At 47.0% G+C, this 14129-nt stretch overlaps 1 protein-coding gene across 1 annotated transcript in view; it reads right to left on the reverse strand.

Moving 5' to 3' along the window:
- Positions 1-14129, reverse strand: part of LOC138473704 (cysteine-rich motor neuron 1 protein-like) — a 216410-nt gene that overhangs the window by 55979 nt on the left and 146302 nt on the right. The window contains exon 4 of the mRNA XM_069612189.1: positions 1370-1615. Coding sequence (XP_069468290.1) covers positions 1370-1615 — 246 coding nt within the window. The remainder of the gene's footprint in view (positions 1-1369; positions 1616-14129) is intronic.

Raw genomic sequence — 14129 nt, forward strand, 5'->3', positions numbered from 1 at the left:
CCTTCATGGAATATGCAAAGAAGTACCCTCCCATGACTCGAAGGCTCACAAAATCCCCCCAATGGTAAAGATCATCTGATCCTCTCAGCACTCCCCGCATCTGCAGCAAGGGAGGTCATCTGACTATAACTGACTCTGTGTGATGTTAAGCCTTAATGACAATATGCTCATGTATGATGGTTATGCTCTTGTAATAATTTGCTTACTCATGATGTTGTGGTTGCTGTATGCCTTCTTGAAAACTTCTAACAAAAATGTTTTGTCGAAAAAAAAGAAAGCCAAAAACACACTTGAACAATTAACGTGTGCATGACGTTTTTAAAAAAAACTTAACTGGGTTAATTTACAAAACTCTCGCGAGGTCCCCATAGAGCACATGGGCCTGATTATGAGTTGGCCGGTATCCCTGCTGGGGTACCGCCCAACTTTATTTGAGATATCGCCCACCAGTCCGGCGGTATTACCGCCAGATCGCGGTTGGGCACTATCTGTTAGTCCACATTTTGCTGGTCGTGCCTCTTTTTATTAACTTATCCTCATCATGACGTAACTCATCATGACGCCTCTCCGTCCTGATCTCTCTACACCGCACTTGGCTGCCCTTCCCCAACACCTTCCAACTCGTCACTTCCTTTTCATCCCATCACCCAAACTCCACATAATGACATGGAATGCCTGCATACATAACAGGATGCTACATAGACCACAAATAAAATTCATAATATATGAATTTAAAATGTAAGTAGAGCAATAAAGCACAACACACGCCCCTACTCCCTTGTAACTATGCAATACACGTTCCTTATGATGGGCCAGCAGGCAAAAGTCCTCCTCACCCCCAGCATCTCGCATTCCCCACTGAAGCTCATCTTGAACTTGCACTCCCCAAACTGAAATGTACAAATGTGGAGAGTTCCAGGCAAGCGTCAGCCACCATCCCTGTGACTTTTAGTACCAGTCAAAACAATATAACAAATAAACATGTTTACTGGGTGGATTCACAAGTTCCCTGTTTTTGTTGTAGCTACAGCAGCTTGTCCTGCACAAAGTAGTCTCCCCTCTAACAGTTCTCAAAATCGGACATTGTAGATTATCAGACCCTCACAAATCTGCAGTAATTTCCAGATCGAAGGCTGTTCACATCTTCTCTAGAAATAAAATGAACTCCACCTCCAACCTGCCCACGGCATTGGTCTGTATAACATTTTGGGCCAAAGGTTACAGTCATGACTAGTGAGGGAGGAAAGGTAGATGAGGAAAGGTGAAAAATGATGCATAATGCAACATTTGCACAATTTCGGTTGGGATTCGACCAAGTGAAAATGCACACCCCACACAGCCATACCTCAGAGCCATCCTTTTTCCTTACCTGGGACACATTCGAATTGGTCACAACAATTCCCAGGAACACCTGTTCCCTTTGAAATCATTTTCTTCTTCCTGGCATTCCTCTCCCAGCAGCCAGTTTTACATGTATCGAAGTTGCAGGTACAGAAGCTCCCTATGGTGGGGCAGCATTCTCCGGGAGGGGTGTAGGGATTGCTGGGGACGGAATCACTGGAACAATTCAGCTTTGGCAACGCTGGGCAGGTGATATTGCCACATATTAAATGTACTGTAATGAAAACCACAAAACAAGTTAGGACAATCTGCAGTTCATTCTGATAGCATCACTTATTGCAAGCAGATATGTAAGCTCAATGTAAAGAACACATCTATTTTTCACGCTTGTTTTTGTATTTTGCTAACACTAAGAAAGTCCTACAAATTAAACTTTAACTCCCAATACGTGCTGCACAAGAATGACTGTCACTACAGCAGGGGTCTCCAACCTCCATCTCATCAGTTCTTTTTGACTGCAACGCCCACAATCCCTCACTCATGCAGGCTAGGTCAGATGGGAGTTGTAGTCCAAAGCATCTGGAGCGCCAAAGATTGCAGAGCCCTGAACTATAGCTTTCATGTAAGCTACCTAAAATGTACAGTGAGTGTTGCAAAATAGTAACTAGTGGTGTAGAGTAGATTGAGTTGAGGTTTAAGTCATTGTGTGGTATATTGTGCATGCGGAAAATTCTAGGGAAATACTTCCTTTAATTGAGTGTGTACCTAATGTCAGAATTTCCAAAATGTCTAGAGCTCCCCTTTAGACTGTAAAATATTGTTGGCATTCCCAAAGTTTGTAGACATCACCTATTATGAGATAGTAATATTAACACTTTTTAAAAAAAACGTAATTTATTTCCAGAGTCCTTTTTAATTCAGGCTATTAGGTGGCGCTTGCACCGCCTATGAGCCCAAAGCATTAGATAAGCACAGATAAGTTGAAATGGCATATGAGGAGGGACTCAAAGCTTGTAGGTGTTGTTTGATTATTTGCCCACCCATTGACTGCACATAGCCATGATAATCCCTAAGGCCATTCCCACCCAGCCCTCAACTCCCAAAACACTTCCTCGTGGGAACTCTTTGAACTTTAATCAAGCCTTACCATCAAACTTTGCATTTGGAGTGCCTGACCATGTTTTTTCAAAGCAGTCTTCTGAGAGTCAGTGGTTTAATTGGAACCGTAAATGCACTACATGTTGTAATAAAAAATGTCTTAAGCAGGTCTGCCTTCAGCCACTCGATTTATAAGCACTATGTGTGTCCTTCACTGAGGTCCTGTTAAAAAAAAGCATTGGAAAAGCCAAACGCTTTGGCTTGTGTAAAAGTAGTAGGCATTTGCCAGTCACTTCACTTAGAGGTCCAGGTATCTGCATCATTTTGCACATGCAACTATCAATTGTCAGTTAATACGGCTATGGCCGTGCCTGGTAAGTGCCTTTCCCATGCCTACACAAAAGCCCAAACTGTTGGCATTGCCAATGCGTGTTTACTGTTGTGTTGCACTGTTCTTTACGACCATACATCTGTGTGCGGCGTGTTTTATGTGTGCATATGTTATATGCGATTGGCTTCTCGATCCTTGAGTGCAGCAGTGCATCGGTTTCGTGTGCACTCATGTTTTCAGCGATGCTTCCCTGTGTGATACGTTCTAACGTTCATCCCGTTGTTTTGGCAAATTGGCTGTCCGTGTTGTCTGTGACCAAAGAGCTCCATTATATGCCAATATTATGCACCTACCATTTCCATGCATATTGTTTGGGTATGTTGTTCTTAGTTGACTGTGGCTAATGTGATCCATGTTATTCCACGCAGAGTGTTTGCTAACTGTTACCGGTTGTCATGGATCAACAGAGCCCTCGAGACACAGAAAGTCAGGCTTAAGGCTGTTTCATTCTCATAAACCACAGGATTTGGAAGAAGGCCAAAGGGAACTCGTTCAAGGAAAGTAGAACATAACAGGGATTTATCTAAACACAATTGTGCAAGGGTAGTTTAGGGGTACAAAGAAAACTGTGCATGGTACGGATCTATTTGAAACTAAGTGGGACTTATTGTTTCGAGAGCAGATCTGACAGTTTAGAAGGGGAGCGCTAGAGATCCCAGCCAAGATGGTCTCAAGCCTGTGAGCTCCCACACACCCACATTAATCCGGCAATTATTTGACGGTTTCCCCTAAAGCATCCTCATCGGTAGTAACACTGGCGTGCTAGACAAACCTGCACTATCTTCGTTGCGAAACTCCGGAGCGATTTGATGCCGACAAAGTGAAATTCCAGTTAATACGTTGACAGCCCGAGTCTCGACAACTTGGAGTGAGGGAGAAGGAGCAGACTTGGACGCCAAACCTCGGCACGCCTCTGACCTGGTGCCATGAGGCATCGCTGTTGGGACAAGGCATTGAAAGTAACAGTGGCGAGTGGGGATCCCCGGCTGAAACCGGGAGGACCCCCAGTGGCGGAAGTGGACGGCGGGGCCTCGAGGATAACAGCGGAGCATGTGAGGAGACCCGGTGAGGCATTGAGCGCCGGCACATCCCGCACACAGGGGGCGCAACAGCGGCTGCCCGCAATCCGACTACCGGCACCTTGTCCCTGCCGCTCACGGGAGAAATGGACACCACTGAGAGAGTGAATGTCTCCACAGGTGGGGGGGGGGAGCGGCGGAACTCACCCCTCGGGGAACGGACAGCGTAGGAGTCGCAACAGTGATCCAGCACTATACACACATTGGTGACCATTAGCCAGGGGAAGCAACGTGACTGCAGTGAACACTTTGTCTGCACCGACCGGGCCGGGGATGAGGCCTTTTTCTGCCCTCTGCAGCTTGCTGCAGCTCGAGGGACTCCAGGGTGTTCGAACAGACACGCTTGCCACCAGATCAGTTGGACTGCTCGACCAGGGCGGGAGGCCATGACTCCTCCTGGTGGCTCTACTCGGGCCACCCATGCTCAGACTGGGGGGAGAATACACAATGCCCCCGCGGTCACAGAAGTCCCCAGCAACAAATGATGACCAACGGTGGTGCAGGTTGGCTTGGAGGGAAGGGAGGATTGCCTCCTTGGAACCTGCTCCACCATTGATTGCACTGCGGCTCGTTACAATAACATAAACCTTGAGCAGCGCAGCAAATAATAGGTACTACTGAGGCTAATCTGACCCTGACATTGTTTTGAGTCCAGGGCGGGCAGGTCATGCAGTGATACATTAGAATACAGGAGAGGAGGGGGCTACAAAATCATACGGCATCCGCCCCGGGGCTCACAGCGCCTGCGGGCACACTTAAAATATTGTATGCCGAACGCAATGAGACAGGATAAAGCCGGCTAAGAGAAAGACACATACAGACGTCTTACCCATCGACAGAGCCCGATCCTAAAGTGCTGGTGATCGCTACAGCTGGATTGCAGTGCGCCAACTCCCTACAGATCTGGAGAAATAAGTGTCAGTGTTGGGCATACAGTTGCCCAATGACAGGGCTTTCGGGGAGGGTGGCAGGCGGAAGGCGCAATCCCAAACAGGTGCTTGCAGGGGATGCAACACTAACCCAACACTGAGGGACCAAAAACCTGCCAAAGGGCCCCACTGCGACTAACCTGTGGAAAGCATTGTGATTGCAGGAGGAGGAATGAGAGTAAATCTTATTGATGCCTCAAGGCCATTCCATCTTACATCATTAACATCGGGGGCCACCTACCACCACTGAGCATCAGTACAGACAAAATACTTGGGAATACCAACTTCCTCCCCAGTAAAATCTAGAAAAGGATAGATAAAAACAGGGGCCAGACTGAAAACGGGGAGTGGAAGGACTGTCAGATAGATGGCAAAGGTGGACATTACATCAGATTATTTCTCTTCGGGACTGGAGGGGGGAAGGGAGCACGTCCTAGCAGTGCCTCAAGACTGCTACAGGTCACATCATCTGTATCAAGGACACCCACGGACACTGAACATTGGCATAGACAAGACCACAGGGAACTCCAGACACCTTCCCCAGGAGAAGTAGGGTTCTGTTGAGAACGTTGGAGTGGAAGAGTTGTTTGGAAAGCGGTAGGGGTGCACAATACACCAATCCACTACATCAGGACAGCATTGCATAAAGGGAAGCCCTGCTTTTGTTAGTCAACTCTCTGAGATTGACCCTGTAAACGTAAGCGCAGGATCCATAAGAGTCTCTGCAGGTGACATCCAACAGTTGCAAAAGAGACAAACGCGGGGATAAAGCACTGATAGGATACAGTGTATCCACCTCACACAGATCTCAAAACAACGGAGATGTCCAATTCCGGAAAGGGGGGTATACAGCAGTCCAAACTGCACTTTGATGTACCCTTTCAAGCCAAAAACAATAAACCAACGGAGGATTCCCCAGAGGATCAGAACCAGGCGGTGTCTCAGGACCCGGCAGGGGCGTTTCAAGACATTAAGGTGATGTTCAATCAGCTGCAAACCAGCATACAGTGCCTGGACAGGAAACTGGACACTCTCACCTGCAAACTTGACCACATGCAAGTCTGCATGGATAAACACGGTGAGAGGCTAGATGAGGTAGAAGGAAGAGTGTCCAGGGTGGAGGACGAGTCCGCAGCGGCGATTAGCGGGATGACGCAGGTGAGACGGGCATTGAAGGAGCTCACCGATGAACAGGACAAACTAGAATCTAGATCGCGAAGGAACAACCTTAGAATAATTAGAATCCTGGAGTTGGTGGAGCAGAGAAACATGGAACCTCTCGTGGAGGAGATTCTGCCGGAAGCATTAGGGCCGGAGGAATTTTTCGTCCATGTACATAGCTGAAAGGGCACACAGATACCCAGTGGAAGGAGGCTGATTCCGGGTGCGCCACCCCACCCGATCATAGCCCGCATGTTGAATTACTGTGACAGAGATGTTGCCCTTCGCAAAGCTCGAGAAAAGGGGACAGTGACATACAAAGGAGACACAATTAAACTCTTCCCGGATTTCTCAGACATAGTGCAAGCTTCTAGGAGAACATACATCGAAGTCAAAAAACAACTGAGAGACAGGGGCATCCACCACACCATGTTGTTCCCAGCTAAACTGCGTATCGAACACTAGGGACAAGCACTCTTTTTTCAAACCCCAGAGGAGGCCACTACCTTCCTTGAAATGCTACCTAGGAACCCTCGGCCATGACGGAATAATGGATGAAATCATGCCCATGCCAGATGAAGCATATCCTTTAATAACACGCTGTCTGATTGGGTTTAAATGTGGGGGTGTTGGGGGTAACCATGCATCCTTGTGGGTGGTATGTAGGACTGGTCTCATAGCTAACCCTCAAGCGGAAGCCTAAGTTCTGTTTATGGTTGGGATTGGCAGAATGCTGATGAGTTGGGGTATTCAGCTGGGAGGGAGTGGGGGTCAGGTGATTGATGTGTGGGGGTTGTTGGTTGAAAGCTGGGGGGGCTGCAGATCACTGACGAATTGGGGTTGTCTGTGGGGGAGGGTGTGAGGGGTAAGAACGGTGCGAGTACCATACCACATATATATTTTCCAGAGCTTACATGGTGTAAAGGAAAGGAAGTGGGGGGGACAACAGAGAAACCCAGACGCTAACGAAGGGTAAAGGCAACACATAGTTTTGTTACCTGGAATGTCAGGGGGCTAAACTGTCCGTCAAAGTTCTGGAAGATCCTGCTGTATATGCAGCAACATCAGGTCAGGGTTGCGTTTTTACAAGAGACCCATTTAACACTGGAGGCAGAGTCTAAAATTGGGAAAAGCTGTGGTTGCCTTAGATATTTTTCATCATACTCCTCGTATGCTAGTGGGTGGGCACCCTTATACACAGCTCTGTTGGGTTTCGCCAGACCAGTGTTGTCAAGGATAGGGAGGGCAGTGCTCTTGTTGTCCGGTACCATCCAGTGGAAATTATACACGCTAGTTAATCATTATGGTCCAAACCAGTATATGGTAGACACACTGAACTGGATAGATCAGCAGCTGGGAAAGTTGCCACCAGGGGAGATCATTTGGGCTGGTGACTTCAATGCAGTCATGAACCCTGCATGCGATCGATCAGGGGAGGTCCACCGGACAGGAGGAAGAGGGACAAGTAAGATCCAGGGCATAGTTCTAACATGAGAGGTCAATAACGTTTGGAGGGTCAGAAATCAGAATGAGCGTCAATATACTCCCTCACCGCTCCATAATTCAGCATTGCGGCTGGACTTCTTTCTGGTGTCACAGTCACTGATGGAACAGGTGAGGGAAGTGAGAATTCTCGCCTGCACCCTGTCAGACCGTGCCTTAGTGCTGTTCTTCATTGAGCTGTTGGGCTGGGTGAAAGGGAAACTTCCCTGGCGCTTCAAAAGCGAAGGTCTCACAGACACGGTATTCAGGGAAGGCCTGATGACAGCCACAGACCACTTTTTTTAAATGAATGTGGGGTCAGTGAGAACAGTGGGGACACTGTGGGAATGCTTCAAGTGCGTGATTAGAGTGGAATGTATATCCACGGAAGCGGGAATACTAAGACAAATCAGAGGGGAACTGGCTGATAAAGAAAGTAGTATAAGAGCAATGCAGACGGCTGCCGCCACACCAACAAATCAAGAACAAGCGAAGATTCTGCAACAATTGCAGGATTTCCAGACATTAGCGCTTAGGGAAGTTAAATATATTGGGGGCAAGGTGGTGATATGCCAATATGGGGAGGGACAGGCCCCAGGGAGGACATTGGCAAGGGCAACAAAGATGGCGACCTTAGAGGCAGGATCTCAGCGATAACGGATGAGCAAGGGGTGGACCGATTTGAGGACAAAGAGATAATGCAGCAGTTCTTCGGGTTTTATAGTCAATTATACTCCTCCCAAACTCGCGTCTCCCAGGTGGAGATAGACACGTATTTGAATCAGGTAGCTCTACTTTGGTGCACAGATGACCAGAGGGAACAACTGAACCGCCCATTGAAATTAGCAGAAGTGTTGAGTGCCATCAAATCCTTACCCAATGGGAAGTCACAGGGGCCCGACGGGCTAACAGAGGAATTCTACAAACACTATGCTGATAGGCTTGCCACCAGCCTGCTGGAGATGTTTCAACACAGTCTGGAAGAGGGGCATCTACCAGATTCCTTGAGGGAAGCAATGGTAGTGGTGTTATTAAAGCCGTATAAGCCCTGTAATGATTGTTCCAGCTATCGCCCAATATCGCTTATCAATATAGACAATAAGAGCCTAGCGAAAATTCTAGCATCCCTACTCTCACCCATGATGCCAGGAATGGCGAGGGCGGACCAGGCGGGCTTTATCCTGGGGCGCTCTAGCTTGTATGGGCTCAGAAGAATGTTCAGGTTGATCGCAGTGGTGCAACAAGAGGATTGAATAGTGGCAGCCTTACTCGACGCCACTAAAGCATTTGATTCGGTAGAGTGGCCGTTCCTCTTCTCTGTACTGCGGCACATGGGGATGTGGCATCGGTATATAGCCATGGTCTCACTACTATACACGCAACCGGTGAATGGGCAGTTAACACTGACTATGGCATTGGAAAGGGGGACACGACAGGGGTGCCCCCTCTTACCACTACTGTTTGCCCTGGCAATAGAGCCCTGGCAGAAAGATAAGATAACTGCACTTACACCACTGAGTTCTACTACATACCCACAGGGTAGTGATATCTTTATATGCAGATGATATGGTGCTGTTCATTAAAGATCCCAGTACTAACCTGAACCCAATTATGAAAGATGTGCAGCAATTTGGGGAACTTTTGGGGGTTAAGTAAATGCTTCTAAGTCGGTCCTTTTCCCAATGACAGAAGTGGTTGAGCAGTACCAGGACGGGTGGGGATTCCAATGGCACATGGTCAAAACATGAGGGTCCTGGAGCAGGCGAAGGAGGCCATGTCTCAATGGGGGAACCTTCCCCTTAACCTATATGGCCAAATATCTGTTGTCAAAATGACCTTACTCCCTACGGTTTCTGTAAATAAATTTGATCGCCCCAATAGTGGTTCCAGGGGAATACTTCAGAGACTTGAAATCAGCGGTGCAACAGTTCATCTGGGAGGGTAAACAAGCTAGGGTATCATGAGACAAGTTGGCGGTGCCTATACAAGAGGTGGGGTTTGGCATTACCCAAATTCGAAACCTACTATAATGTGTCAAATGTGGGGTTTCTCCAGTATTGGTATGAAATACAAGGGAAAAGAAGACATGTGGAGGTAGAGAGGTCAATCGCGGCACCAGTGCTGCTGCGATCAATCATCCATACAGCACCGGACAGAACACAATGGATATCAAACATGGTAGATGTAACATGCAAAGCCTGGTCCTGCATAGTGCATACGAATAGGGGGGAGGTCCTCTACCCCCTAAACTCCCCATGATACATATCCCAGGGATACCTATCACCAGCGAGGTGGGATTTGTAGCTTTGGTGAAAAGGCTGGATGTGACACACTTCGGGGAACTCTTCCCCAACTGGAAGTTTATAGCATTGGACATGGAGGAGAAGGGGGAATTATCAGCTTTGGACATATTCCTGTACTATAGATTGAAGGTAACCCTGGGCCAACTGTTTTCAAGCTTTCCGGAGCAACCACAGGATTCCCGCATACTAGATAGATTGCTTCAGGGAGGTATGGGCAGCATGTTGACATCAGGATTGTACACTATGTGCATACATTCTGGGTAGACAGTGAGGACCTCGCCACACTGTAAATGGGAGGGGACCTTGGGATGGGAAATATCGGAAGAAATGTGGAAATACTGTTGCGAAGTGACCAGAAAAGGGGCTATCAATGAGAGGTTTAAACTGATGTATTTCAAGTTTCACTCTGACCCCCTGGCCCCCCTTGGAACCATCATGGCGGCGGCAGGCTTTGCAGAGCCCTCGCGGGCTTCCAGGCCACACCAGAGCTTGCCTTCCCCTAGTCCTGCCTCCCTGTGCATCCCCCTGGCCCTGATTGGCCAGCTCCTCTACATTGGTTTGGTGTGGATGTTGCTGCACGTCCGCTCCCTGGGCCATTTTCCAGCTCAGCAACAGTTGAGCAGGTGCACTCTGACCCCCTGGCTCCCCTTGGAACCATCATGGTGGCAGCAGGCTTTGCAGAGCCCTCGCGGGCTTCCAGGCTGCACCGGAGCTTGCCTTCCCCTAGTCCCGCCTCCCTGTGCCTCCCCCTGTCCCTGATTGGCCAACTCCTCCCTTTTCCTGGGCCAGACATGGGCAGCCCTTGCAGCTAAGGGCCCCGAAACAAAGAGCGGCTCCTACATTGGCGGCTCCAAGACGTGTCTGCAAGTGTCTGCAGGGGAAGCCAATGAAGTCAAGAGACACCAACAAAACTGTAAGTGTGGCATGGGTGGGGCGTAGAGCAATTACTCTACTCCAGAAAGCCCCCACCACTCTTCCTTAACTTTCAATAATGTAGACTGCCATAGACTTATACCATGCATACTTAGAGAGATTTGTGACCACCAGCCCAAATATATCCATGGCTGGACTGTAAATGTTGCATTGAAAACACACTTATTTACTTGCCCATGCTGACTAGTGCCGCACCTAGAGAGAACTGTGAAGATTGGCCAGCGTCGCATCCAGAGGGAAGTGTGAGTGTTAGCATGTGTCACACTTAGATGGAATTCTTAACTTAACCTGTGTCGCACCTAGATAGGATTGTGAATGTTAGCATGTGCCACACTTAGATGGACTTAGATGGAATGCTCAACTGTAGCCCACGTCGCACCTAGATAGAAATGGGAATGTTAGCATGTGCCACACTTAGATGGACTTAGATGGAATGCTCAACTGTAGCCCACATTGCACCTAGATAGAAATGTGAATATTAGCATGTGCCACACTTATATGGACTTAGATGGAATACTCAACTGTAGCATGCGTCGCACCTAGATAGATATGTGAATGTTAGCTTGTGCCACACTTAGACGGACTTCGATGGAATGCTCAACTGTAGCCCACGTCGCACCTAGATAGAAATGTGAATGTTAGCATTAGATGGACTTAGATGGAATGCTCAGCTGTAGCATGCGTTGCACCTAGATAGAAATGTGAATGTTAAAATGTGCCACACTCAGATTGAACTCCTAACTTTAGACTGCGTCACATCTAGACAGGATTGTGAGTGTTAGCATGCGCCACACTTAGATGGAACGCTCAACTTTAGCCCACGTCACACCTAGAGAGAAATGTGAATGTTAGTTTGTGCCACACTTAGACGGATTTAGATGGAATGCTCACCCTTAGCCTGCGTCACATCTAGATAGGATATTGAATATTAGCAATTGCCTCACTCAGATGGAATGGTGAATGATAGCAAACACCACACCTAGACAGAATTGCAAGGACAGCAATGCCAAAGAACCGATCCACTAACAACTTCACCCCTCTGCATACACCTCTAAAAACTCTAACCAAACACAACCACAAACCTACAGCACAGAAATTCACACAAACTTCACTAAACTGCAACAACAAGACAAACCACACATAGACTCGCAACAGCACACGATGACTACCGACCGTAAAACACCCCAAGCCCAGCCAACGGACCCACCGGGCTGAGGCTGCCAACATCCCATCACTGCTCTCTTGCACTTTTCCAACCTTTCTATCACTAAATCATCCCTCCGTCCCTTTTTCAGAGCCGCCAGAGCGCCAGGGGACCACTCGGGTGGTGATAGTGCGTGGTATAAATATCCTTTAACATTAACATTAACATTAACCTAAACCAATTTTACTACGCACCGGCTAAACTGAAGGAATACTTCCCGGACACTTCGGGCAGATGCACCAGATGCAATAGCATGATGGCTGAATTCATCCACGTAGCCTGGGATTTCTCGGCCATACGCCAATTTTGAGAACAGGTATTCGAGACGGTCCGTGGTATCATGGGCCAGGAAATGGACCCAGACCCGCTGTTGGCTTTGTTGGGGTACACTAAAGGGCGCCCAAGCATACTCGGAAGCTTGTTGGGTTGCTCCTGATACTGGCCAAGAGACGAGTAGCGATGTTGTGGGGGGGAAACAGAGCCCAAAAATCTCTCAATGGAAGGCAGTTGTCATATATTGTAATGATATAAAAAATGGTTGTGGGTCAATGACTCGCAACAGATGTGGTGATAGAGGGATGTGGGACGCCTACACGCATTTCTTGATAGGCAAGTCTGATGCTGGGGAGGAGGATCCTGCCACGCCTTAGCTCAAACCAAGAAATGAAGTGGTGAGTTGGACATGGATGAACTGTATACATGTACCTATAGAATGCACAATCAGCACCCTTCCATCTAAAAGACTGAACTAGACGTAACATTATCTGATGTAAACACTATTCAGGACTTGCTGGACTATAACTGTTATCTGAAGTGTGGGAAAGTACCGGGGCAGGGAGGAGGGAAGGTGGGATTGTTGGCACATTGTGCCGGTTATGTTTTAAATACCAATAAAAAGAAGTTTAAAAAAAAAGAGTTCACAGTATAGAAAAGTTCAATGACAGGGCTATGCCTCCCTGAAGGTTACTCGCACAATCACTCATAGTTGCAGCAGTGCTTTTTATGTGCCCAGCACACCTCATAGAGACTCTGGAGACTGTGGTTCTCCTGGGCTGAGGCACGGTCTTTGGGGTGCTCTGCTTATGTATGAGGACATACTTTTCTTCACCAATGTCCTGGGTCGATGTCAGGTTTCAGTCTTTGTTCTTGCTCCCACAGCTAAGCATAAGGCAATATTGCAGGAGGCTAGCTATATGATTATTTATTTATTTATTTTTAAATGTATTAGTGTTATGAAGTCAAACCTTTCACTGTCGATACGGTATTATAATGAGACAAATTAAAATCTCAATCATGACATTTGCATTGTTAAATTAACATCATAAAATATTCTTTTGACATAACCTATACACAAACATAAAAGGAATCTTTCTAAAAAGAATAATAATTCAAGGTTCTGCACATAAGTGCAATGACATTAAAAAGCTCAGACAAACTTCTAAGAAAAATCAGGAGTAAAATCCATAAGGAATCCTATGGTAGCTAAAATAAAGGACACAACAAAATCTTATTCCAGAGGTGAACTGAAGAGATGTATTTAACATTCTGGAAAAATGTAGAGAGGTATAATTGTCTTTTACCCGTTAGGAAGGTACATTATGTGGCCACATGTCTAAGGTTCCCCACAACTGTGAGTGGGCAACACAAAAATAACACTGAAGATGAGATCTAGATACAAACATTGTATGAGAAGCATTGCAGTGAAACCCAGTGACAATCTGGGACAAATTAGAACATGCAAGGGATTGGAGTTAAGCAAGCTGCAATACTGTGTGCTCACAGTAGGTCCACACTCAAAGGCATGGTACCCTACATTCAAATTCGAATAAAGTGCTGTTTCGCTAAATTTACAAGGACAACTGTGGTTAAATCACAAGTAAAAACAGAGGAGAACAGAAAAGGCCAATGCATTTCGGATAAACTGCTATCCTTCATCAGGGCCTGTCTGAAATGAGAAGAGATGATAAGAATACTGAAGTTAACAAAAGAGAACCACATAACACACCTTAACAATCGAAATGATAATACAGAGACAAAAATAGGCACACGTGTCCAGCCAGTGCTAAACATTAGCAGCAGACCAAACAAAACAAACCACATAAAAAATACAAAGATCCGTAAGAAAAAGAGAAAAGCATAGCAAAATCAGCTAAAAACTAAATGTGCACTAATACCCGTTTCCTAACATCACAGAAACTCGCTGCTATG

This window comes from Ambystoma mexicanum, chromosome 8, assembly GCF_040938575.1.
Source record: "Ambystoma mexicanum isolate Mex_15411 chromosome 8, UKY_AmexF1_1, whole genome shotgun sequence".
Taxonomy (NCBI): Eukaryota; Metazoa; Chordata; class Amphibia; order Caudata; family Ambystomatidae; genus Ambystoma; species Ambystoma mexicanum.